We start from the raw sequence: 27196 nt of genomic DNA, 5'->3' as shown, positions 1-27196 counted from the left end.
GTGTCAGCATATCTATTAAAATTTCAGGATTTTAGAAGTTTATAGGAGAGCTGTAAAATTCATTTTCCAGGTGGAATTGGGAATACCAGTTATGGCCTGGCACAATTATTATTGTGCATATTTTTACATGAATCAGTTTGAAGGCATTGAAGTTGAACAGAACAAAAACCACATTATTGTGTTATTTTTGTAATATCAAAAAACTTGGATTATTTCATTTTGGAAAAAAAAATTAAATTCATCATAAATGCTTGTTTTCTAACCAAGAACATGCTTAGAACATGTGGACTTCTGAAAACCCATCAGTATTTTCCCCAGAACAGGGTTTGTTTTGAAGCCTTTTGTTTGTTTTATTTCTATAATCAATTTGAGATTTTTAGAAAACACAGAAATATCTGGGTAATTAACAGTCAGTGACATTTGTTTCACTCAAGTGGCTTTTTTACAACACTAAAAAATCAGTGATAAGAATTAAAGTGATCTAATATCAGAGAATGTATCTTTCTGTAATCTTTTTTTAAAAATTTTTTATTTTTTATAAACATATATTTTTATCCCCAGGGGTACAGGTCTGTGAATCACCAGGTTTACACACTTCACAGCACTCACCAAAGCACATACCCTCCCCAATGTCCATAACCCCACCCCCCTTCTCCCAACCCCCCTCCCCGCAGGAACCCTCAGTTTGTTTTGTGAGATTAAGAGTCACTTATGGTTTGTCTCCCTCCCAATCCCATCTTGTTTCATTTATTCTTCTCCTACCCACTTAAGCCCCCATGTTGCATCACCACTTCCTCATATCAGGGAGATCATATAATAGTTGTCTTCCTCCGCTTGACTTATTTCGCTAAGCATGATACGCTCTAGTTCCATCCACATTGTCGCAAATGGCAAGATTTCATTTCTTTTGATGGCTGCATAGTATTCCATTGTGTATATATACCACATCTTCTTGATCCATTCATCTGTTGATGGACATCTAGGTTCTTTCCATAGTTTGGCTATTGTGGACTTTGCTGCTATAAACATTCGGGTGCACGTGCCCCTTTGGATCACTACGTTTGTATCAAAGTACCATCCATCTTTTTCAAAGAAATGGAACAAATCTTTTTTTTTTAAAGATATTTTTTATTTATTTGACAGAGAGAGAGAGGTGTCACAAGTACGCAGAGAGAGAAAGGGGGAAGCAGGCTCCCTGCTGAGCAGAGAGCCCAATGTGGGGCTCGATCCCAGGGTCCTGGGATCATAACCTGAGCTGAAGGCAGAGGCTTTAACCCACTGAGCCACCCAGGCACCCCTCCTTTAATCTTTTTCAATAAATCTGTTTTCTTGCAAATGTTTTATGTCACAACAGGAAAGCTTTTCAGAGTTGAGTCAGATCTCCAAGGATGAACTGAAAGCTATCTATCTAGGCAGTGAGGTTGGCCAGGTGTGGTATAGAGAAGAAAGGTGAGGGATAGCACATTCTAGGTAGAATAAAGGCTTGTATAGATACATAAGACTTGGCCTATTTGAAAAATAGCCATGTATGTGAACATTCTCAAAGTGTAATACCTTCTGAGTTAACAGGATTGTTTTCAAGCTGTATCATTTTACCATAAAATGACACATATTGGTTAAGTCTTTTAGATTAGTGGTTAGAAAGACAACTATCATATGATCTCCCTGATATGAGGAAGTGGTGATGCAACATGGAGGCTTAAGTGGGTAGAAGAAGAATAAATGAAACAAGATGGGATTGGGAGGGAGACAAACCATAAGTGACTCTTAATCTCACAAAACAAACTGAGGGTTGCCGGGGGGAGGGGGTTTGGGAGAAGGGGTTGGGATTATGGACATTGGGGAGGGTATGTGATTTGGTGAGTGCTGTGAAGTGTGTAAACCTGGTGATTCACAGACCTGTACCCCTGGGGATAAAAATATATGTTTATAAAAAATAAAAAAATTAAAAAAAAAAAAAGATTAGTGGTTAAACTTTTCTAGCTGTGATTTAAGTAATATAAATTGATTTAGTTTAAATTACTTAATAACCTGTACTAATTCTTTTTTTTCTTTTTCACTTAAAAAATTCTAATATGTGAATTTATAAATGTAATACATGCTTGTAGCAAATAAAGTGTTGTTATCTTCCATCCCCCCACCCCCACAAAATCCCTAGAAGTAAGAACTACTAATTGTTCTGGATATGTCCTTCCAGACATTTTTTTTTCCTGATTTGTACAAATGTGTGTGTGCAGAATATCAATCATATTTCTAAAATTAAAAATGAGCTATCACTATACATATTAGTTTATACCATATGTTTTTCACTTTAAGTATCATGATCATCTTTCTACTTTAGTCCATACTTTTCCACATGAATACACATAGATCCCCATATGCATATTTAAATAATAAGCATTATTTAAAATGGTGTCATAATATCTCTCTTGTGGGACATGTTCCATTTTTTTAAATCATAAACTGTGTTTCAGAATCTATTTTGGCATATACACAGTTAATGAACCTCTGCTTGATTTCTGTAGGATAGATTCTTGGGAGTTGAATTCTTAGGATACTGTCCAATTCTCATGCACAGGAGTGTAGGAAGTTACGTTCCCAAAAGGAATGCATGAGAATATCATCTCTTCCATTCTCCCCACTGTTTGGTGTTATTAACTTTTTAGTTTTTACGTCTTAATAGAGTTAAGAAGAAGTATCCTGTTTTACTTTGTTCTCTTTAGTTTTTAGTGAAGTTTATTCATTCAGCAAAATTTAATGAGCACTTACCATGTGTCCAGGCACTAATTTGGCACTGGGGAAACACAGTGGTCAGGACAGCGTAGTCTCTGAGTTCACGGAACTTACATTCTAGTAAAGGTGAGGAGAGCTCGGGGAGAGACAGTAGTTTAGTAAACATGATCTTTTCTTGTGTTTATTGGCTTTTGTACTTTATGAATCGTCTGGTTCACATTCTTCACCTGTTTTTCTGTTAAACCCTTTATCTTTTTTTAAAGATTTTATTTATTTATTTGACAGAGAGAGAGAGAGGGTGCGCAAGCAAGGGAGTGACAGGCAGAGTGAGAAGCGCGCCTGAGGTGGAGCTCAGTCCCAGGACTCTAGGATCGTGACATGAGCCAAAGGCAGACGCTCAGCAGACTGAGCCAGGCAGGCGCCCCTCTTTATCTTTTTCTTATTGATTTGTGGAAATTTATTGTCTGTTGTGACATCCATGCAAATATTTTTTGCTAGTCACCCCTTGAAAAAGTCATCATCTGACAAATTAATGATTGTACTAATTCTGATCCATGTATGGAATTGTAATACCACCCTTGATTTCTAATGGTTGATGAGAGATCACTGGGCCAAATGTCAAATTTCCATAATTTTCCATCCTATGAGGAATTTTTTTTTTTAAGATTTTATTTATTTATTTGACAGAGAGAGATCACGAGTAGGCAGAGGGAGAGGGAGAAGCAGGCTTCCTGCTGAGCAGAGAGCCCGATGTGGGACTCGATCCTAGGACCCTGAGATCATGACCTGCCCCAAAGGCATCGGCTCAACCCACTGAGCCACCCTGGTGCCCTGTGAGGAATTTATAAGAGTTTTTTTTGTGTTGTTTTTGTTTTTGTTTTTAAGTAGGCTCTATGCCCAACATGGAGCTTGAACTCACAACACTGAGATCAAGAGTTTTATGCTCTACTGACTGAGCCAGCCAGGCACCCCAAGAATTATTTTTTTAATTTAATGTATTTTGATATTAAAAAAAGACATTATAACTTTGAGTCTTGCATGAGACTTGAGGATATCCAGATGAAGGGAACTTAATTGAATTCAGTGATTTGTTTAATAACTATTATCTCATTATTGGAAAGATCGATGTAACACTATGTATGTACAAATATTTTTGTGGTGAGAATATACATCATGGTCTATTCATCCATGATTTAATTACAGCCTGAATATGTAGAAAATGTGTAATGGAATATCTTACCCCTAAAAGCCTACATATCTGCATTGATTTTGAATAAATTGTCTCATAGCATTTATTCATATGGAATTGGGAGTGGAATTATATTTTTTGGATTTTAAGTCTTTTCCCATGTTTTTAAGAGGTCATTGTATGTTTCAAATGTTTGTGAACAGACTATAGATCCAGAGTTGGGCTGTTTTATGACCCTACACGCCCGTGAGGTAACTGCTGGCAGCGTCATTGCAGTGAGAGACCGCAGCCCACCTGCCTTAAGCTGGTACTGTGGGTGGTTGGGCCCGTCTGTTCTGCATGAAGTTGCACCAGCTATTGCGTGTTGCTAGCACACATTTTATTCCATGAGGTTCCTTTTCGGAGTTTTAATTTGACATTTTTAATGAGTCGAAAACTTCAGCTTCACTGGTGAAATTGTTCTGGTAATGACGACTCTTAATTGGAGGAAAGGAGACCAAGGACGGTGGGGCTGTGTCAGCCCTGTGTGCTTGGGGCTGGGATAATGCACACACGGAGGAGATTCCTGAGTTGCCTTATGATGTGTAACTCAGGGTAAATATCAGTTTCTGTATTTGGCAGTTGATTTTTTTATATCATGGATACGTTTTTGAAAAATCTGCTGCAATCATGTGCCCCAAAATGGGTACTTTTCGTGCTGTTTGTTCTGTTCCAATTTCCTTTTCTTCTTTTTATTGTAATTCTTACCTTCTGTTGGCTGTTGAAAAGTTCAGGACTAGATTGGAGTGAGGTTGTGAGGGCCCTTTCCGGCTTTCTTGCCTGTCTCTGAGTTTCCTTGTCACTTCCTTCTTCCCCTGCTTGTCATCAGTGGGGGACCATGCCAGCTATGCTGGAAGAGGTATTAAATTTTTATAAAATTATTTTAATGACTCAGAAACTAGATGTTCTATAAATAAGAGTCACCCGCCTCATGGTCATTCATGTATCTGACATTTCCCTTCTGTGTTCAGTGTTGTGCCAGCTGCAGAACTGTCTTTTATCGACTTACTGACATTCTTTTGATTTTGCATTCAACATTGTCTTAGGGATACCTAGGTGGCTCAGTTGGTTGAGCGTCTGCCTTCGGCTCAGTTCATGATCCCAGGGTCCTGGGATCAAGTCCCACATCGTGCTCCTTGTTCAGCGGGGAGCCTGCTTCTCCCTCTACGTGCTGCTCCCCCTGGTTGTGCTTTCTCTCTCTCCCTCTCTCTCTGGCAAATAAATAAAATCTTAAACACACACAAACACACACACACACACACACACTTAAAAAAAACCCATTATCTTAGAGCACATTTTAAAAATCCTATAAAACAAGTATGAAATGAAGTTTTAAATGCATACCACTAAGAGCAGTGTGGGTGTTTTACTTCAAAATTGTACCTCAGCATTTTAAAGAAGTATCCTTGGTGATGTTGATGCACACTTAAGTTTGAGAAGCACCATCTTATGATCCCTTGCTCAAAGTCTAGTGAAAAAGAGAAATTTAGGAATACATGATGTTAGCCTATTATTGTAGGTGGTGCCACATGAGTGTTTGTCTCCCTGGCCAGTCTCATGTGTGGCTGTAATAGTTACTTCCCTCTGAAGCTAAGAATTAGAAAGAGGATTAGCATGCCATGTGCTTTTATTTTCAGACACTAGGGGAAAAAAAAGTGATACGTCAACTCTTCTAATATTGAAGTTTTAATATGCGTTCTTTAGTAATTTACTCTGTTACATACATAACAATGCTTTTTAGGTCTTTCAGTTACCCAGGTGTACATATTATTACCAATTCATACTGAAGAGTAGACTTGGGTGTTTTATCATTCTCAATACTATGTTGTTCTTTGGATGTTTTGTTTATGTGAAATAGGCATGTGTTTAAACTTTTTGCAAGCTAGAATTATTCTGGCACTGAGTTAGAAATTTTATAAGCAATTGCTGATTTGTTTTGTGTTAAGCTGATCTTGGTCCAAACATATGTCCCTGTAAAACTATTATACTTTATAAATTTATATATAGATTTATAAATAAGAGCCTCTCAAAATCACCCCCAGTTTGGGTGATTGTTAAGGGATATCGGCCCAGAAGCAGTAACATAAAAGAGCTGTGTTGGTTTCTTGCAGGGATCATATCTTCTGCTTGGGATTTAATATTTACCACAAGTTTGATCAAGACAAATAGTATTTTGGAAGAATTGTCTGAAAATTTGCAAAGTGTCTGTTCCTGTAGATAATCTGTGGTCTTACCCTTGAGTTTAACAAAGCTGTTTGGGAGCTGTATACTTGGGCTACCAGGTTTTGTGCTCTGTAGAATTACTTTTAGTAAATTTTGCTTTGGTATTGTTCTGTTGGCTTAACATGAGTGATGTTATACAGAGCAGCCCTGTGAAATTTTTATTTTACTTACTGTAACAATGTTATGGAGGACATTAAGAACACATGGGAAAGATTTTGTTTTCATTTCAGTATGAGGAACCAGGAATAGTTGTTATATATTCCTCCCTGAGCAATGATCTGCATTTATTATTTCTTCCTTCATGTTGATTGTCATAAAGCTTATGACTGAATTTTTGGCCCACTCCTGCTAAGTATAAATAACTTTGTAGTTCCAACTTGTTTTATGTTCTACCCTGACTCCTAGTTTTGCCTTGATTGATTACTTTTATTTCTTAAAATTTGAAATAATGTCATTTATAGAAAAGTTTCAAGAATAGTGCAGATAATTCCTATTACATCCTTCATTTAGATTTTAAGTCATTAACTTACAAGGGAAAAACCCATAAAGTTAGCAGGAGATTTTTCAACAGAAACTTAGCATTAACGTTTTTTAAAAAGTTTTTATTTTTTAAAGATTTCATTTATTTATTTGACAGAGAGAGAGACAGTGAGAGAGGGAATACAAGCAGGAGGAGTGGAAGAGGGAGAAGGGGCTTCCCAATGATCAGGGAGCCTAATGAGTGTCTTGATCCCCGGACCCTGGGATCATGACCTGAGACAAAGGCAGATGCTTAATGACTGAGTCACCCAGGTGCCCTGCATTAGCATTTTTTAGATTCAGATATTTGCTTTCTCTCTATATATGCACAATTTTCTCTTATTTGTTTTAATTTCCATACCAAATGTATCTGTACATAGTGTGCTTTTTTTTGGGGGGGGAATGAGGCAGTGTATTACTAAATGAACAATAATAATAATAGATAAGAATTATTAATTTCATACCTGTAGTGAAAAAAGAGACCTGTGCAAAGACCTGTTTCATACAGAAGGAAGATAAATTTTGTGTGTGAGAGGGAGAAAAGGAGAGAGGGAGAGAGAGAAAGGAAGGAAAAATAGAGAATATCCCTGTGTTTTAAGAGGATGCTTTAGCACTTTGATAGAAGAGGTGAAATGCCAAAGGTTTTTTGATTTAAATAAAAATTATAGAGTTGTTTTCTTAAATAAAAATAGGTAATAAATGCTAAAGCATGATGAATGTTTGAGAATGTATTTAGGTTAGTAATCAAGCCCATTTTGGTAATCAAATAATCAGAATAGGGTCATAAGTAGAATCTTAGTTCAGAATAATTTCATATTTGATAGTTTTCTTACTAGATATTTAGCTTTTGTTTTAACCACTCCTCACTAATATTCTTTTGGGAGATGGCAATAGAATGACAGTTATTTATATTTGTGTTCTCTGTCTTCAATGTAAAACAAAAACATATGCCTTATTATATTGTGTGATTTGGAAGACATTCTAACTCTGCATACTCCTATTTCACACACTTAAGATATGATCTTATATTATTAATGGTTCTACTTTTCTGTACACAGAATAGGAAAAATAAATGAATAAAAATGGACAGAGTATTTCAAATTAGAAAAATGCTCATATTCTGAAAATAATCATAAAAATTTATAGTTTAAAGCTCACAAAATAAAACAGGTTGCAAAAAAATTTACCCTCAACTTATGGGAAAATAAAATGTAGCTGAATGGAAAGGAGCTAAATATTTCAGTCTAAATTATACTCATTTCTTATTTTTATGTAATTTGCTAGAGGAAGCTTCATGTAAAAAGAGCCTCCTTTTCCTTCCATAAATATCTCTTTTCCCTTTATTAATTTGTTGCATGTTTGTGTGTTTAAACCAAAATGGAAGTCTTTTAAAAGACATGTTTAGGAAGCAAAATTGACTTCTTTAAAGTCTTATAGAAAGTGAAATCCTAGAATTTTAAATTTTAAATTAAACATTTTAAATATATCATTCTGCTGTTAAGGAATTAATTTTAAATAATTATGATTAATGCTATAGAGTTGTAATTCAATATTGTTGTCTTTTAGTTTCTGTAGATAGGCATTCATTTATTTCTTCAATGATGGTACATAGCATTCCAAGAATGGGCTTTGTTGGACAGATATGGGGCTCCTGGTTCCACCACTTACTCTGTGTGACCTTTTTTTGCCTTTGGTAATATGCTACTAATAATGCTTACCTCTTAGAGCTGTGTGAGAGGGAAATAAGATAATGACTTGTATCATGTTTAACTAGTGGAAAAGGTTTAATAAATGTTAGCTGTTGCAGTTTTTATTACCTTATCGAAGCATACTAATTTTTGTTTATATATATATTTGTTATTTAAACTATGATGCTTTTAAAAAAGAATGCTTAGATCTTATAGTCTAAGGATATGAAAAGGTTCTGTTTCATACAGAGGTACTACAGGTATGGAAGGAGGAAGATCAATTATTATTATTCATTAAATTTTATACATAAGTTATTTGACTTTTTAAAAAATGCTTTCAACAAATTTTCAATAGGTTGAGTTTATTTTTTTATGGCTCTCTACTTTAGGTAATATTTAGAAAAGGGCTTGGCACATAATATAAACTAGTAAATATTTATTTAATAAATGAATTAAGAGTGTTCCTTTTCATTTTACTAATCTTTACTGTGTACAATACCATCAAATATTTTTTCATGAATCAGACTTTTTTTTTTGCCAAATATCTATAGCTGGAAGGGAATTTGCATTATTAAAAGATATTTGGCTTCCAAGTTTTATTGTAGTCATTTATTTTTTCAGCATTTTTATTTTCTTGTGTATGGAACACTGGACTTGGCAAATTTGAATTGTCGTAGTAATAATAAGAACTAACATTTCTTAATCTTAATTAAGTACTACCCTACTAAATCTGCATTATAATTATAATGAATTATAATTCTTCATTATTAGTTATATTCAAGGATTTGAAAAGTAAAGTTAATGAAATTAAGTAACTTGTTGCCATCACAGACCTAGTGAACAAGCTGCAATGTGAATCCAAGACCCAGGGTTTTACTCACAGTTCTAAGATGCAAAATTGGATTGGGGGCATCTTTTTGTGTTAAAGATGAACATTAAATTAAATTAAAGATGAACATTAAATTAAAATTCAGTTCATAATTGTTTTATATTATTTAGAGTATCTGTGAAAATTGTTTTATATTATTTAGAGTATCTGTGAAAATTGTGATATATTTACAATTTTATTTTTAACTGAAGTAAAAAGTATTTCCATTTTAAGCTTGTATCTCATTTGCCTTTGGTAATAGGCTGAATACTTTTCTCAAAGTATTTGTATATCACGGACTTTATAAAAGGTGGCTTTTTCCCCTCCTGAATTTAATATTTTTGCCCCCAAAGAAGTCCACATTCCTATTTTGGAGCCTGCAAATATGTTGTTACCTGGCAAGTGGGAATTAAGTTTGCAGGTGGAATAAGGGTGCCAGGCAGCTGACCTTAAAATAAGGAGATTATCCAGGTGGGCCCAAAGTACACACAAGAACCCTTAAGAAGGAGACAAAGAACCAGAGAGGGCATTGTGAGAAAGACTCAACTAGCCATTGCTGGCTTTGAAGGTAGAAGGGGGACAATAGCCAGTGAAACAGCTCAGACTTTGGGTGTTGGAAAGACAAGGAAATATTCTTTTTTAGAACCTCTAGAAGGAACACATCCCTGCTGACATCTTGATTTTAGCCCAGGGAGATGCTTTTTGGACTTATGGCTTCCAGAGCTATGAGACAATAAATTCGCTTTGTTTTAAGCCACTAAAACAAACCAAACCAAGCCAACAAGCAAAAACAATATAGGCAGTCACAGAGTAGCTGAGAAGTTACTCTATATAGGAGATCAAATTTGATTTAAAATCCTTCTGTAACATTTGGAATGCCTGGCTGGCTCAGTGCCTGGAGCATGAGATGCTTGATCTTATTTGAGCCCCATGCTGGGTGTAGAGATTACTTAAAAAATAAAAAAATAAGAAACAATCCTAAGAAATACCATCTCTATTTTAAAAGTAAGAAATAAAATCTTTCTGTGAAATCTAATTATGTATTATTAAAAAAATAGCATTTATAAAAGCATAAAGTATGCCCATATAAATACTCTATGAAATAGTAGTCTTTTTTGTAGCATGAAATTTCTCATATTGAGGCATATTTTTAAATGACTGATTCCTTTTTTTTTTTAATTAACATGTAATATTTGTTTCAGGGGTACAGGTCTGTGAATCATCAGTCTTATTCAATATATTGATATACTTTCATCCTTACAAATAGGAAGGAGTCTTACAAGGGTTTCCATAAATCAGTAACTCTGGAATTTTTAGATAAAACATTTATTTCCATTAGAAATAATTTTAATATGTTATAAAAATGTATCTCGTCTAAAAAATTAGTCCAAAGAATCTGAAATCTTAAAGAGATTTTCTTTACACTTAATTTTATGAGCTAGGGACAGCACTCCTATATTAAAAGTTTATCTAAAAAAGCAGTCTTCAGACATGTACTTAGGTAGTTCAAATTCTGATTTGTACTCCAAAGTTAAAGAAGCAGTTGTAAGTGAATGGGAAAGATAATAACTCTATGGATAGTATAATCCACATTCTTTTGATCTATGACTTTTTGACTATTATTTTAGTGGATATTGATGAACACACACTTGATTTCATATTTTTCTGAATTCTGATTCTTAATTATTCTATGAATCCCATTTAAATTTTGCATATTTCAGTAGATTACCAAGAAAATTAATAGCAGCCACAATTATATATGATTATGTTTTTTTGATATAACAGAAGCTTTTGCTTGGACTCAACAGAGCCTCGGTATCTTTTGGGTCATATTTGTGAAGCATTTCCTACATGTGTATCACTGTTCTCTTCTTTGGTTTCAGAAAGACGTACTAAAGACATGGTAGAACTCTCATGAGGCTTTTGGAATTTCCATTTCAAGAAGTAGAGTTAATAAAGGCAAATTCAAATTACCCTAATGGTTATTCAGTTTTTGCTTGGTGGCTTTCAGAATGACTTGCCACTTTACAAAGGGGTGGAGAGACCAACAGATGGTAAACCTGTGAGTTGCAACCTCTGCTTTTGCCCCCAGTTTCATCACATGAGTCATTGTATCAGTCTTTACAGCCTTGTCTGCAAGGCTTCATTCCCCTGGGAATGCTGTGGTCCCATTAATAGGAAACTGACCATTTTTGTCTCTAAGCATGAACAAATTTTTTTTTTTAAAGGAGATGTTATATTAGCCTTAGAGATCACCAGTACTAGCATGTCATTGATCAGTCCTTTCTGAAAAGAGTAATAATGGGAAGTGAGAAGATAAGCTCTCTGAAAGGAGTATTCTAAGCTAACATTACTAGTAATCTTTTAGTTACTGTAGTGATTATTTTCTTAAAAGGTTATTGTTGTTTGGTATACCCATGGAATTCATAATAATTTTTGCCAGTAAAAAAACAATAAAACATTTGAAATTCTAAATTTTCCATGTGGAGGGAGAATTATTAGGATATGAGAAATATTTCATTTGTATATTTCTTTCACAGATCTTTCAGGCCAAGATTCTAGCTAGGAATCAATCTTTGAAAGGACAGAAGAGTTCTTTGCTAGATCTGAAGGAAGTTACCAGTTGCTCTACCAAAAATATGTTGTGCACAGATTCCCCATTTGATATATTTGAAAACTGAATCCATCTTGGACCTTGGCCATTTGTTACTGAAAGTACAAGAAAAACGGGACTGTGGCTATGTTTCATTGAATCCTAGGATTGGGAGGGCCTTAGAGATGATCTAAGTTTTTCATGTTTTAGAAGAGGAAATTGATACCCTACAAGGCTTAATGACCTCAGGAAAATCACAGATTTTCGGTACTGAGATGTCATCACAGACTTTTGTAACCTATACCATGCATCTTAAAGTCAGTATCAGTGTCAGACTCAGCGTCTAGGTACCTGCTGTAGCACAAAACCATTTTATTTTATATTTATACCCCCCTTAAGTTTAGGTTTCTCTGCCTTGCTAGGACACAGTCTTTTTGTTTGGTTTCAGTTTCCAGGTATACTAGTGAATTTTTGTTTTTAAAATTTTTTAGAATAAGAAAAAAAATGTGTTGGCAAATCTTTGTCTTTGTATCTCTTATATATTCTCTAGAAACAGAGAAAATGGCATCTAACTTTGTACAAATGTTAAGTAAAATATAATTAAATTTTACTTGTGGAATAATGAGTTCTGGGCCAGTAATAGCTCTGGGAACTGAAGCTCATTTATAGACTGTTTCCTAAAGTGAAGTACTCAGCATATCCTTTAGGCAGCCAGAAATGTCTGCAGGATACTGGACATCATCTAGAAAGATACAGGAAACAAAACAGAAAGCATTCTCTATCTTTATACAAAATTAAAATGCATGAAACACCAACAGGTGTACAAAATATTAAATACAAAACATTATAATAGAATATTATATGTGCAAAATTTTTACCTTTGTAGGATCAAATTTATTCTGAAAAAAGAAACATGGATACATTTACTCAACAACTAGTCAAATGTTTATATTGGCTCTCTCTAAATTTTTTTATACATTTCAGTATCAGTGTGCTATTTAAAATATACTTTAATAATATTGTTTTGTTTATTGACTAAAATTGATCCACCATGGAACTGAAATTGGTGCTTTACTTTTAAACTTTATTAAGGAAAAATATCTGATTTTATAATTACTGTGATTCCTATAATATAGTATTAAAACAACTTATCTGGTAATTCTATGATGAATTTGTATATAATAAAAATTTTATCAAAATACTTTTTAAAAAAAATGATAAACTATATTGATGCTATTTCCATTGGGTATATTCCACAACAATTTTCATTAGATTGGTTGTTTTCACTTGTTAGAGTTCCAGTAAAATGCTGAGATAACTGTATTAGAGTTCTAATGACATTTCTAAAAATATTGAACACTTGGGAAATTACTGAATAATCTATAATTCATGACCGTGAATATATGATTTCTAATTCACTTAACTTTTGCCTTAACCTTCCAATTTTTTGTAGGTATCTAGTATTTGTTTATGGTCATTCTACTGGCTTTTTTTTTTTTTTTTAAGGATTTTATTTATTTATTTGAGAGAGGGAGGACACACACAAACTGGGGGAAGGGTAGGAGGAGAGAGACAAGCAGACTCTGTACTGAGCATAGAACCTAACACGGGGCTCAGTCTCAAGACTTCAAGATCATGACCTGAGCCGAAATCAAGAGTTGGGTGCTTAACTGACTGAACCAGTCAGGCATCCCTCTATTAAATTGTTTTACCAAATTTTGGACTCTCAAATGTCCTAGAAAAACCTAAAGCATTCAGTTGAATGTCTACAAGATTTCTCTGTATTTGCTGTGTTCCCAGAGAAACAAATTTTAGCATTTGATTTTCTTGGGAAAAAAATTGTTTTATGTTTTACTTGGTAGGAACAGAGATATGCAGTTTAAGAGTCAATAAGCATTAAAATTCTTGAAGAGTTAATATAAATGGAAAGAAACTTTATGTGGATTTATTTGAAATTCCTAACTTCTCTCTCAGGGATTTATGGCATTTATTGATAATAGTTCCCTGATCTTTCCCTTGGAGAATGTAGATCATAAAGTATTGCCCTGCAGAGACCATCCAGTTACATAATATTACTGTTTTGGGGGGATTATAATATATTAAGATATAGGAATTCAGAACACTTGTTTCCTCTCGAGATTTACAGGGGAGAGACAAGATTATGGAATGGATCTGAAACAAAGCTAATAGACTTGAATTTAATTAATTTAGGTGACTGTGAGTACACTGAACCTAATGAGATCTGGTACTTGGTTTTTCAAAGACGGATTACTCACTAGTTCTTTTTCCTCCTCTACTTCCCACAGGAAACCAGTTTCCTCCAATTGCAGCGCAGGACCTTCCTTTTGTTTTAAAGGCTGGCTACCTTGAAAAACGCAGAAAAGGTAAACTATAAGATTCTACTGAAAAATCTAAAAATGGCTTTATCCTTATATAAAACATGTATGCAGTATACATATGGAGGCAATATGTTCTTTAGGGGATTGAAGGGTTTTAAAACTGTAGGAAAATCGGAATAACATTATCCCAGCCACAAAATATAGTTTTTAGCTCCCAATTTTTGATTAACAGCACATTTGGTCAGGTGTTTGTTTAGTTGCCAGTCGTGGTTATTTGTAAATGACTCAGGCGCTGCTTCCTGCCCCTTAGAGGAAGGCCGCGGGCCATGACCGTATTCTCAAGGATGGGATTTCTCACTGTTTTCCCTCCTGGCTGAGCAGCAGGTTACCCTGCGCCTGACCTGGCGTACACCATGTCTGCTGTGGTTCTGATCAAGCCTGGCGTATTGTCTGCCATTTTCTGTTATCCATCTAGTGTTCCTCTCCATTGGTTGTGATAATCGGGAATTGATCATATGGTCTCACTCTTTCAGCACCAATATATAATGGAAATGAAATATAGAGGTGGTGTTACTGCATGGGAAACAGAAAGCAGGAAGCCTCTTCATTACCATTTTGCTTTTCTCACGAGTAGTCCCTACTACTTGGGGCCTTTCTGTTTATATTCCATTTCTTAGTTGCTTGGTTTTCTTAGATGAATTTTTAAGTTGAAAGAGATAATAGAAGTAGTCTAGGTCAACTCTGCACCCACCCTCCCACCCCGGCCCTTTTATAACAGATGAAAAAATGAGACTCAGATGAATCCATTGTCTCAAAGCTGTGTCATCACATGTCCTTTGGACAGTCCCTGTGTTCGCCCCAAGTGTAGCAGTCCTATCTCTGCGTCACTTTATTCCTTTTAACTTTGTGTTTGTCTGTCTCTTGGAGAAGAAGATACAAGTGAATTAGTCATAGAATTTTAGAGCTAGCAGAAATCTTAGAAATCAGGTCAACAAACTTTTCCTTTTATAATAAGGAAATGACGTTACATTTATGCTGTATGTGTAATGTGTGTTATCTGTTCCTTTGTTGTAGATCACAGCTTCCTGGGATTTGAATGGCAGAAACGCTGGTGTGCTCTCAGTAAAACAGTGTTCTATTATTACGGAAGTGATAAAGGTAGTATTGTTGTTCAGTCATCAACTTCTGCTGTAGGAGGGCTTTAAGGACGATTTTATACCCCCATTTTAGCAACAGAGTAAACTGAAGACAATGGGAGAAAGAATAACTGAGAATTTTAATAATTATAGTCTGAGACTAACTTACAGTTTTATTTATTTGCCAAATGCTCCAAATTCCAGAATGCCCTTAAAGTTAGCACAATTAGGAAAGAGATAAAAATCGATGTGGCTTTTCATTTTAGGAAATATTTATCATCCAAGTTATAGAATTTCGAGAAAAGTTAAGACCATTAGGGCTGTGAGAGTTTTGAAGGGAGAAAAAGGTATTTTATTCTTTCAGATTTTTAAAAAAAGATTTTATTTATTTATTTGACAGATAGAGGTCACAAGTATGCAGCAGAGAGGCAGGCAGAGAGAGAGAGGAGGAAGCAGGCTACCGCTGAGCAGAGAGCCCTGGCTCCATCCCAGGACTCTGGGAACATGCCCTGAGCTGAGGGCAGAGGCTTTAACCCACTGAGCCACCTAGGCGCCTCTTCTTTCAGATAGTTTTAAAAGAAAACTTTAGATAAAATGAAATCCGTGCCACACCTTCCTCAGCTTCTTTCACGGATTTCAATAACAACAGCAGACACCTCCATAGAGATTCCTGTTCTTTCCCCTGCAGCTGTATTAACTGGTCTAACTCCAACTCTGTGAGGGAGGTACTATTATTAGTTCTATTTGTCTTACTGTTTAGAAAACTGAGGACAGAGAGGTTAAGTAACTTGGTCAAGGTCACAGAGCTGGTAAGTGGCAGATGTGGGATTTGAGTTTAGGCATAATGGTGGAGTCGGTGCTCTAACCATTAACATAGAAACAGAAAGATACATTTTGTAACTTTACTTGCTGATTCATACATCTCTTACTCAGAGCCCACATAATTTCAAGCTCAGTATTTGAACACATAAAGCCATAAAATACTGAAAAATTTAAAGAATGTTAGCTTTCTTAGTTTTTCTTTTTTCTAGGAACAGCAGGTCAGAACCTGAATATTGTAAAGTAAAGGTAATATATAGAAATCACTAGCATTCATTTCCAGAAATGACATAGAAGTCCAGTATCACTGAATACAAGCTTTCCTGTCGAATTATTTACTTGTTGGTATTGTTTGGAAATTTATGTTTCATTTGATATCACTTGCAGTTTTGGGCCTTTTTCCTTAGATATGTAGGTATGATTATTTTACACATTTCAGATAAATTTGTATGATAGGATTATTTTACACATGCAGATATGATAATTTTACACGTTTCAGATAAATTTGTATTACGTAGGTGATGTTAGAAGTTGGCTATTATCTTTTGGCTATTGTAGTTAACAAATAAAGAATTAATTTAGTGGCTAGTTTGCAGTCTGTCACTGATTTACAATATGTTCAAATGTAATAATGGCAACAGTGAAGTGTAAACTAGAAATAACTCTCAACAGGCAGCCTTCTTTATTCCGCTCAGGGTAAGTAGGTGATTTTGTCAGAAAATTTAAGCTGAAATTCAGTTATGACTACCATAGGTCATAAACATGCATTATTATGACAAATATAATTTGGTACACCATTGTGAATTGAGATCAGGATCTAACTTTTCCACAAGGAAATATCCTCTATTTCATAAGACCAGGGGAAGCTCTGTGACTCTGGCTCAGTTAGGTTTCTCATTTCTAATTTCTTTAAGCCTCAGTGAATACTAATGTTTGTTTTGTCCACTCCTCGTCCTCGCTGATATATAACAACTGTTAGGTCAAAGATTAGCAAGAGTTTTCCCCCAATTTAAGGGATATTTGTATTTATTTCAAATAAATATGTTTATTTCAGTAAATAAATTCTAGTTATTTTACAGGGGGTATTAGTTAAATTCCTATTTCTGTTCTTATTTGATGAGAACTTATGGTAAGAATGTTCTTTGTAATTTATATTCGAATTATTTTGTGGAACATTCAGCCACCTGTACGCCACCACTTTATAAAAAATTACTATTCTAGTGTTCTTTTTTAATGTAGATATTTGAGGATCTGGTGTATATTTCCATAAAACTTTCCCCTGTTACTCTGAAGTCTCCACTGAGAGTTTACGTCTGTTTTTAGTGGTTCTTTTGGCTGCTTCCTTTAGAATTTTTGGCCAGTTCTTCTTTTGGGGACTTGAGGGGAGGGAAAGAACCTATCTTTGGACACTTCTTAATTGCTTGTTTGGCATGATTCTAATTTCCTTCCTTTGTATCCTTTTCTTTCTAGGAAAATGTCTTGTGAAACTTTTACTTTCTTTTGTGAAACCAGATAGCTGATTTGTACAGCGTGGTTTACTATATGTATGAACCATTTGGCTAAACTTTAGAGCTATTTAGATGTATGATAACTGTAATCCTCCAACTAAGTAGGATTTAGATAAATGGATTATAGAGGCACAGAAGGAGTTGATACCACTTACTGGGTTAAACTGTTCTTTGTTACTGTTTGACAGATGCATAGTTCACATTTTATAACTTACCGTGTGTGCCAAAAAAACATTTTGACCCATCAGGATAGTAATGGCTTAGAAAGAGTAGTTCCACCCTCTAGGGTAAATAATGCACTTACCTTTGTACCCATAAATAATATTTGTATTTATTATTCATGGGCATTTGTAGCCCTTAAGTAATATATACGTATATATTTTGTCACTTTATGAAATCACATCCATCCTTTTATCTCTTTCTTCTTCTTTTGATTGTCACAAATCCTATTCATCAAACTTCTTAGATTTTTAGCTATTCTGGGTGCCATCAAGATAACCATTCATTCACTCACTCATTTATTCACTTTTTACTGAATAAATATTTATTGGACACTAGGTAGATACTAGGCACTGGGGATCTGGAGATAATCCTGCCGTAGAGATACTCCCAGTATGAGTTTTGTGGGTGTCCTTGAGAGGAAGGGGAAGTCATGGGAATAGAGGAGGGGGCAGAGTAGGTAAACTGATCATCTCAGTGCAGTACAGTATTTGATTTAAATATGAGACCTTTGGATAACAAGGGACGGTAGCTAACTGCCTACAGGAATTAGGGAATACTTCCTCATGGAGATGACTCTTTATTGGGCCTTGAGGAAGACTAGGAGCTTGTCAGATAAAGAAGGGTAAAATGGGCCTTCCAGGCAGGGGAACAAAAGAGATTCTGAGCTGTAAAAGGCCTCAGATGATGCCAGAGTTGAAATCAAGTTAGAGCACAGAGTGAGTGAGGGAAGGGGGCCCACAGGGCTAAAGAAATGGGTTTGAATCAGATTCAAGAGCCTTATGAGAATAAGGGCCTTGCTAAGTATTTTATCTTTTGCATGACCTTTAAGCATAGGGCTCTATGACCACATTTGGTTTTTAGGAAGTAATAGCAATAGGATTGTGGAGGGTGAATTCGAATGAATAGAGGCTGGGTGGGAAGGACCGTTTAGAAAGACACTGAGCTAGGCTAGGCAGGAAAGGTCCTCACAGGGCTACTACTAAGAGTCTATTAAGGATTTAGGGCAGAACTTTCTAGCTCCAAAGCCATGCTCTTTCTACAACTTGGTTGTTATCCACCCCTCCAAAGTGTCTGTAAATGGTAGCCTATTTAGGAACTTGTTCCAAACTCATGGTTTTTGTCTTATATTTTTTGTTAAACCTCTGTATAATCTTGAATCAGGATTCTGAACCTTATCTCTTCCCACTTTTAAGAGAGAAGTGGTTAGTTTGTAGTATCTCTTTAATTCCCACTCAACAGGTTTTGTTGCCCCTACCTCCACTCCCCAATTAAAGAAAATTCCAGTTGTCATACAGTATGTGGCAGCTGCAAGTAGCTTTGGTCTTATCTAGTCTTTAAAAATGTACATCAAAAGTTATTTATTATACTATGTGTTTACAATTTTTTTATTGTAGTATCTTTTCAATATATAATAAACTTCACTAGAGAATAAACCTAATATAATATAATATGATATGATATAATATAATAATATAATATAATATAATAAACTAATATAATATATATAATATAATATAATAAACCTAACCTATAATATAATAAACCTAATATAATGAACCTAACTAGAGAATTAGACCTAATTTGTTGCATTTCTGTACACTAACAGAAAGAGAAAAAAAAATCTTATTTATAAGTGTATCAAAAAGAAGGAAATATCTAGGAATAAGTTTAAACAAGGAGGTAAATGACCTGTATATCGAAAACTATAAGACATTAATGAAAGAAATTGAAGAAGATGTCCATACTACACAAAGAAATCTACAGATTCAGTGTAATTTTTATCAAAATTCCCATGGCATTTTTTAAGAAATAGAACAAACAATCCTAAAATGTGTATGAATCTACAAAAAAACAAACAAAAAAAACAAATAGCCAAAGCAATCTTGAGAAAGAAGAATAAACTTGGAAGTATCATGCTCCCTGATTTCAAACTATATTACAAAGCTATAGTTATTAAAATAGTATGGTATTGTCATAAAAGCAGATAAATAGATCAATGGAACAGAGTAAAGAGCCCCAAAATAAACCACACATATATGGTCAATTAATTTATGGCAGAGAAGCCAAGAATATACAATGAGGAAAAGACAACCTCTTCAAAACATGGTGCTAGGAAAATTGGACAGCCACATGCAAAGAATGAAACTTGACCACTATCTTACACCATACACAAAAAGTAACTCAAAATGAATTAAGTAAGTAAGACCTGAAACCATAAATCTCCTTGGAGAAAACATAGGCTGTAAGCCCCTTGACTTTGGTCCTGGTGATAATTTTCTGAATCTGACATCAAAAACAAAAGTAAATAAGTGGAAAATGTCATTAAAAAGCTTCTGCACAGCAAAAGAACCATCAGCAAAAGGAAAGCCAACCTACTGAATGGGAAAAATATTTGCAAATAATCTATTTGATAAAATGTATAAAGAACTCTTATAACTCAATAACAACAACAACAAAAACCCAGTTAAAAAATGGGTGGAGGGGGACACCTGGGTGGCTCAGTGGGTTAAAGCCTCTTCTTTCGGCTCAGGTCATGATCCCAAAGTCCTGGGATCAAGCCCCACATCGGGCTTTCTGCTCAGCAGGAGTCTGCTTCCTCCTCTCTCTGCCTACTTGGAATCTCCGTCTGTCAAATAAATTAAAATCTTTAAAAAAAAATGGGTGGAAGATCTGAATAGAAATTTTCCAAAGAAGACACACAGATGGCCAACAGATACCTGAAAAGATGTACAGCATCACTCATCAGGGAAATGCAAATCAAAACTATAATGAGTATCACCTCACAGCTGTTAGAATGGCTGTCAGAAAGCAAGAAATAATAAGTATTGGTGAGGATATGGAGGAAAGGAAACACTTGTGCACTGTTAATGGGAATGAAAATTAGTGCAGCCACTATGGAAAACAGTATGGAAGTTCCTCAAAAAACTAAAAATAGAATTACCCTATGATCCCGCAATCCCGCTTTTGGGTATTTATCTGAAAAACAAAAAACAAAACGAAAAACACTAAGTCGAAGAGATAGACACCTCGTGTTCACTGCAGCATTATTTACAATAGCTAAGACATGGAAACACCTGTGTCCACTGGTAGGTAAATGGATAAAGAAGCTGTTTTATATATATATATGGTTTCACTCATGAGGAATGTAAGAATAGAGCAGAGGATTGTAGGGGAAAGGAGGGGAAAACAGAAACAGAATGAGAAGAAATCAGGGAGACAAACAATGAGAGGACTCTTTTTTTTTTTTTTAATGGGTGAACTGAATTTTTTTTAAAGATTTTATTTGACATTGTTTATTATTTATTTATTTGACAGAGAGAGATCACAAGTAGGCTGAGAGGCAGGCAGAGAGAGAGGAGGAAGCAGGCTCCCTGCTGAGCAGAGAGCCTGATGCGGGGCTCGATCCCAGGACCCTGAGATTGTGACCCGAGCTGAAGGCAGCGGCGTAATCCACTGTGCCACCCAGGTGCCCCCAATGAAAGACTCTTAACTATGGGAAAGAAACTGATGGTTGCTGGAGGGGATGGGAGGGGTGAGGGGTGGGGTGACTGGGTGATGGGCATTAGGGAGATGTGATGAGCACTGGGTGTTATACGCAACTGATGGATTACTGAATTCTACATCTGAAACTGATGTTATATATGTTGGCTAGTTAAATTGAAATTAAGAAAAAACAGGCTAGCATGGATGTCTGTCCAAAAAAAAAAAAACCAAAAACCCAAAACTGTGACATATCTATGACATATATATATGACGTCAGGTTGGCTTGCAATAAAACAGCACACTGTTTGATTTAAAAGTATATCTATAGATCAGAGATATGTGTAGATTGAAAATAGACATATTTCAGGTCAAACTGTGTACTGCTGTGTATATACATAAATCTATAGATGATAGGTTTTCTTTGAACACCTATGTGTGGGGTATTCTTAATGCAGAGTGGTGTAATACATTGGCTTGGAGGAGTGGGCACAGGGGACTCATGAAATGGGATGATAGGCAGGAGCCAGCTGGCTGGGGCAGTAGATGAATGAAGGCTTGGGAGCCGGGAAGGGAGGCGTCAGGTTGTTCCATGCCTCAGGCAGAAGTTTGGCCTTTCCTGTGAGGCACAGTGAACATTTGCGATCGTGGAAGGTGAGGAGGTGGCATGACCGACTCCGACTGCATGTCGGAAAGATCATGTGGAGGGGTGCCTGGGTGCCTTAGTCAGTTGGGCATCTGCCTTTGGCTGAGGTTATGGTCCCGGCAAGCCCCGGGGCACGAGGCTCCCTGCTAGGCTGGGAACCTGCTTTCCCCTCTCCCTCGGCCGCTCCCCCTCTGTGCGCTTTCTCTCTTTCTGTCAAATAAATCTTTAAAAAAAAAGTCATGTTGACAGTTGTGAGGAGAAGGTGAGACTGGAAGCAAGATGTGTGCCGAAGCTGAGAGCCCAGGGAGATTGCTCAGCGTGGGTCGCGTGTGATGGAACTGCAGGTTCTCGCATACACTTTTATCCCCTGTCATTTGCGTGAATAGCAGGAGTGCTGTCTATTCTCTAACGATCTTGGGAGGCTCCAAGAGGATCATATGTGTAGGATAGTATGGCCCTCTGTATAATGTTTATCCTAACAATAGCCATATGCTATGTTAGTCTAATAGGCCATATCATAATGATCTGATTTTCAGTTGTAGAAGAAAACAGTAGGTATAGCCAAAACCAAACCAAACCAAACCAAAACAAAACACCAAAAAACAGGGCTTTAAATTCCCATTCTACAACATGCCTGTAATTTATTTATTCTCCATTTACCCCTACCTCATACTGCCTTGTTTTTTTAACCCAAGTTTATACCTGTGGTTGAAAATATGTACAAATACCACTTGATTTTTATGCTTGCAGTATGCTTTTATTTTTAAGGGGGAAAAAAAGGTTTTGGAAATACCTAAAATTTCCTGCTACCAGATCATATAAACCACACTGTTAATTCTAACTAAAGTGTTTCCCTTTGGACTCATAAATATTGCCTGTGTTTATTACTCAGAGCCAATTGGGGCTCTCAAGTAACAAATATATATATAGCATATAGTATTTTTCACTTAAAATAGTAATAATTTGATATTTCCTCATGGTATAACTCAAAACACCAGAAGTATATTTCAAGTGGCTGAATTAGCATTGGCATCTGTATTTCTGGGAGCTGTACAAACAAGGAAAAATGTTCATATATCTTTACCTGAGGGCCTAAAGCAAGTTATTAATCAGTTTGATGAAGTTTAATGGAAAGGTTTAGTATTAAGGGGCATATTTTCCTTTTTCCTACTAATAAGCATGAATACTTATGGAAATAGCAAGAGTTATTCGCTAAGGAGAAAGGCCATCTTAAATATAAGAAGCAGATGTTACCAAAAGTTTCTTTCTTTTTTTTTTTTTTTTGTAAGATTTTATTTATTCATTTGAGAGGAAGAGTAAGCCAAGTGAGCAAGGAAGAGAGTACAAGTGGCAAGGGAGAGGGAGAAGCAGACGCCCACTGAGCAGGGAGCCCTATGTGGGGCTGAATCCTAGGACCCTGGGATCATGACCTGATCCCAAGGCAGACACTTAACTGAATGAGCCACCTAGGCTCCCCTGAAGCATATTTTCTGAGTGAAAAAGAGGAAAAGCAAGCATGTTTGCAAGAAAAATAGGACTTATTGGAAAAATAGGTGGCAGTGGGTTAGAGGGAGAGAACGTAGGGGCGGTTGATGAAGAGAAAGGAAGAAACCAAGAATGATGCTCAGTTTTCTGGGTTGGAGCTTTCAGTTAATGGAGGTGCCATTGATTGATAAGGAGATTGATAATGAGTAAGATCACAGGTGTTGTGGGAGAGGGGATAAGATGATCTCCATTGTGGGACTGTTATATTTATTGTGCCCATATGATGTTAAAGAAGTGAAACGTGTGTAGTGACCAAATGAAGATTTGGATATAAAATCCTGAAGCTGAACTAAAAAGAAGGAATTATGAATCATAAGATACTCGTAGAAATTTAATTCTTAGATTGGGCAAGGTTGCTCAGAGAAAATTGTGAAGCAGGAAGAGAGGAAGATTTAGAATATGATGCATCATGGCTGTTTAAGAGATAGACAAAGGTAGAGGAGCCCCAAAAGCAAGCTGAGAAAGTTGGACCCAAGTTGCAGGAGGAAAGCAAGATAATGTTCATCTCTACCAAGATTTCATAAATTGCATGTTCTAGAACAGTGGGTTTTCAAACATTAGTGTGTATCAGAATCACCTAGGATACTTGCCCAAACTTTGTTTCCCGGACCCACCCTGAAAGAGTTCCATAAGCAAGTACAAAGTAGTAGCCATTTCTGGTATTTTTAATTGGCATGTATGATCAAATGTAGTTGGTGATTCTTGAAATATACTTGGAGAAACGTCTTTCTAGGAGGCAGTGTGAAATGGTTGCAAAAAAACAAAGGCTTTGTAATCACTTATGTGAGGGTCCTGGATTTTATAGTCTACTGGTTATGTGACTGTGAGCAAATTCGTTGTTTTAAAGTTTGTTTTTCCATCAGTGCTGGGATTGTAATAAATACCTTCTTTTTCTTAGAATTATTTCATGGTATGTATGAGATAAGTTATTAAATTTCTGGGCCTACAGAAGGAGCTCAGGAAATGTGAGTTGTCTTTGGGTACTTAAAAAACCTAGAACACCATTTACTATAGCATCAAGAACCATAAGATACCTGGGAATAAAACTAACCAAAGAGGTAAAGGATCTGTACTTGAGGAACTACAGAACACTTACGAAAGAAATTGAAGAAGATGCAAAAAGATGGGAGACCATTCCATGCTCATGGATCAGAAGAATAAACATTAAGATGTCTATACTGCCTAGAGCAATCTATACTTTCAATGCCATCCCAATCAAAATTACACCGGGATTTTTCAAAGAGCTGGAACAAACAATCCTAAAATTTGTATGGAACCAGAAGAGACCCCAAATTGCTAAGGAAATGTTGAGAAAGAAAAACAAAACTGGGGGCATCACGTTGCCTGATTTCAAGCTTTACTATAAAGCTGTGATCACCAAGACAGCGTGGTTTTGGCACAAAAACAGACACATAGACCAGTGGAACAGAGTAGAGAGCCAAGATACAGACTCTCTATGGTCAAATAATCTTCGACAAAGCAGGAAAAAATATACATTAGAAAAAAGACAGTCTTTTCAATTAATGGTGCTGGGAAAATTGGTCAGCTATGTGTAGAAGAATGAGACTTGGCCATTCTCTTACATCATACACAAAGATAAAAACTCAAAGGATTTCTTTGAGTTGGATAAAGGACCGCAACATAAGGCAGGAGTCTATCAAAATCCTAGAGGAGAACATAGGCAGTAACCTCTTCAACATCGGCCACAGCAACTTCTTTCAAGAAATGTCTCCAAAGGCGAAGGAAACAAAAGCGAAAATGAACTTTTGGGACTTCATCAAGATCAAAAGCTTCTGCACAGCAAAGGAAACGTTTAGTCAACAAAACAAAGAGGCAACCCATGGAATGGGAGAAGATATTTGCAAATGACATAACAGACGAAGGGCTGATATCCAAGATCCATAAAGAACTCCTCAAACTCAACACACAAAAACCAGATAATCACATCAAAAAATGGGCAGAAGACATGAACAGACACTTCTCCAAAGAAGACATACAAATGGCTAACAGACACATGAAAAAATGTTCATCATCATTAGCCATCAGAGAGATTCAAATCAAAACCACTTGAGATACCACCTTACACTAGTTAGAATGGCCAGAATTAGCAAGACAGTAAACAAGTGTTGGAGAGGATGTGGAGAAAAGGGAACCCTCTTACACTGTTGGTGGGGATGCAAGTTGGTGCAGCCACTTTGGAAAACAATGTGGAGATTCCGTAAGAAATTAAAAATAGAGCTACCCTATGACCCTGCAATTGTACTACTGTGTATTTACCCCAAAGATACAGATGGAGTGAAAAGAAGGGCCTCCTGTACCCCAATGTTCATAGGAGCAATGGCCACAGTCACCAAACTGTGGAAAGAACCAAGACGCCCTTCAACGGACGAATGGATAAAGAAGGCATGGTCCATATACACTATGGAGTATTATGCTTCCATCAGAAAGGATGAATACCCAACTTTTGTATCAGCGTGGATGGGACTGGAGGAGATTATACTGAGTGAAATAAGTCAAGCAGAGAGACTCAAGTATCATATGGTTTCACTTACTTGTGGAGCATTAGGAATAACATGGAGGACATGGGGAGACGGAGAGGAGAAGTGAATTGGGGGAAATCACATGGGGAGACAAACTATGAGAGACTGTGGACTCCAAGAAACAAACTGAGGGTTTCGGAGGGAAGAGGTGGGTGGTTGGGTGAGCCTGGTGGTGGGTATTAAGGAGGGCACGTATTGCATAGAGAATTGGGTGTGGTGCATAAACAATTAATTTTGGAACACTGAAAAGAAATAAAATAAAATAAAATGGAAAAAACCCCCCACAAACCTAAAACACAGCTGTTAACCTAAAAGGCAGTGAACGAATTTTATTTTGTAAGAGATTAGAGCCAGCTCCTTTTTAACCTTGAATATACTGAATTAGAATTGTGTAAAATTAATTTACTTACTTAATAGATTTTATTATCTTGTTTCTCCTGGCAGACTTCAGTTCTATAGACATTAAATTCGAACAATATGATATAGGCAAGACTAAAGTGTGAAAAAGAAGCTGAGGGAAGGGCGCCTGGGTGGCTCAGTGGGTTAAGCCGCTGCCTTCCGCTCAGGTCGTGATCTCAGGGTCCTGGGATCGAGTCCCACATCGGGCTCTCTGCTCAGCGGGGAGCCTGTTTCCTCCTCTCTCTCTCTCTCTCTGCCTGCCTCTCTGCCTACTTGTGATCTCTCTCTGTCAAATAAATAAATAAAATCTTAAAAAAAAAAAAAGAAGCTGAGGGAAATTTAATAGAGGGACAAACACCTTAAAATACAGAGGGTGTCAATGTGTTATAACATAAAAGCTAAATACTTGAATTAATACTATTAAATCATCAAGAAAATGTTATGTTTAAGAGAATTGTTTGAGAAGTCAGGGAAGTATATCTTTCAGAAAGATTTCTATTATAATGACTAACATTTTACAGATGTTTGGCACTTAAAGGAATAAGCTTCTAGTTGGGAAGTTCCCTTAAATGCAATACTTATTAGTCTTTTGCAGTTTGGGATAAATCAACTTACATGACTTTATTTCCCATTTGATTAGCATGTTACTATTTTTTTTTTAAAACAGTCTGTCTCAAGCCAACAAGTATCCTTGAAACTATCCCAGAAGG

The 27196-nt window shown here is 36.1% G+C and overlaps 1 protein-coding gene across 4 annotated transcripts in view; it reads left to right on the top strand.

Annotated features, from left to right (window-relative positions):
- Positions 1-27196, top strand: part of SKAP2 (src kinase associated phosphoprotein 2) — a 190708-nt gene that overhangs the window by 103281 nt on the left and 60231 nt on the right. For all 4 annotated transcript variants that reach the window (XM_059171411.1, XM_059171410.1, XM_059171408.1 and 1 more), the window contains exons 5-6: positions 14159-14236; positions 15266-15349. In XM_059171411.1, the coding sequence (XP_059027394.1) occupies positions 14159-14236; positions 15266-15349 (162 nt within the window). The remainder of the gene's footprint in view (positions 1-14158; positions 14237-15265; positions 15350-27196) is intronic.

The sequence above is a fragment of the Mustela lutreola genome, chromosome 4 (genome assembly GCF_030435805.1).
Source record: "Mustela lutreola isolate mMusLut2 chromosome 4, mMusLut2.pri, whole genome shotgun sequence".
Classification (NCBI taxonomy): domain Eukaryota; kingdom Metazoa; phylum Chordata; class Mammalia; order Carnivora; family Mustelidae; genus Mustela; species Mustela lutreola.
The sequence above is the reverse complement of the archived record's forward strand: the minus strand, read 5'-3'. Positions and strand labels throughout refer to the sequence as shown.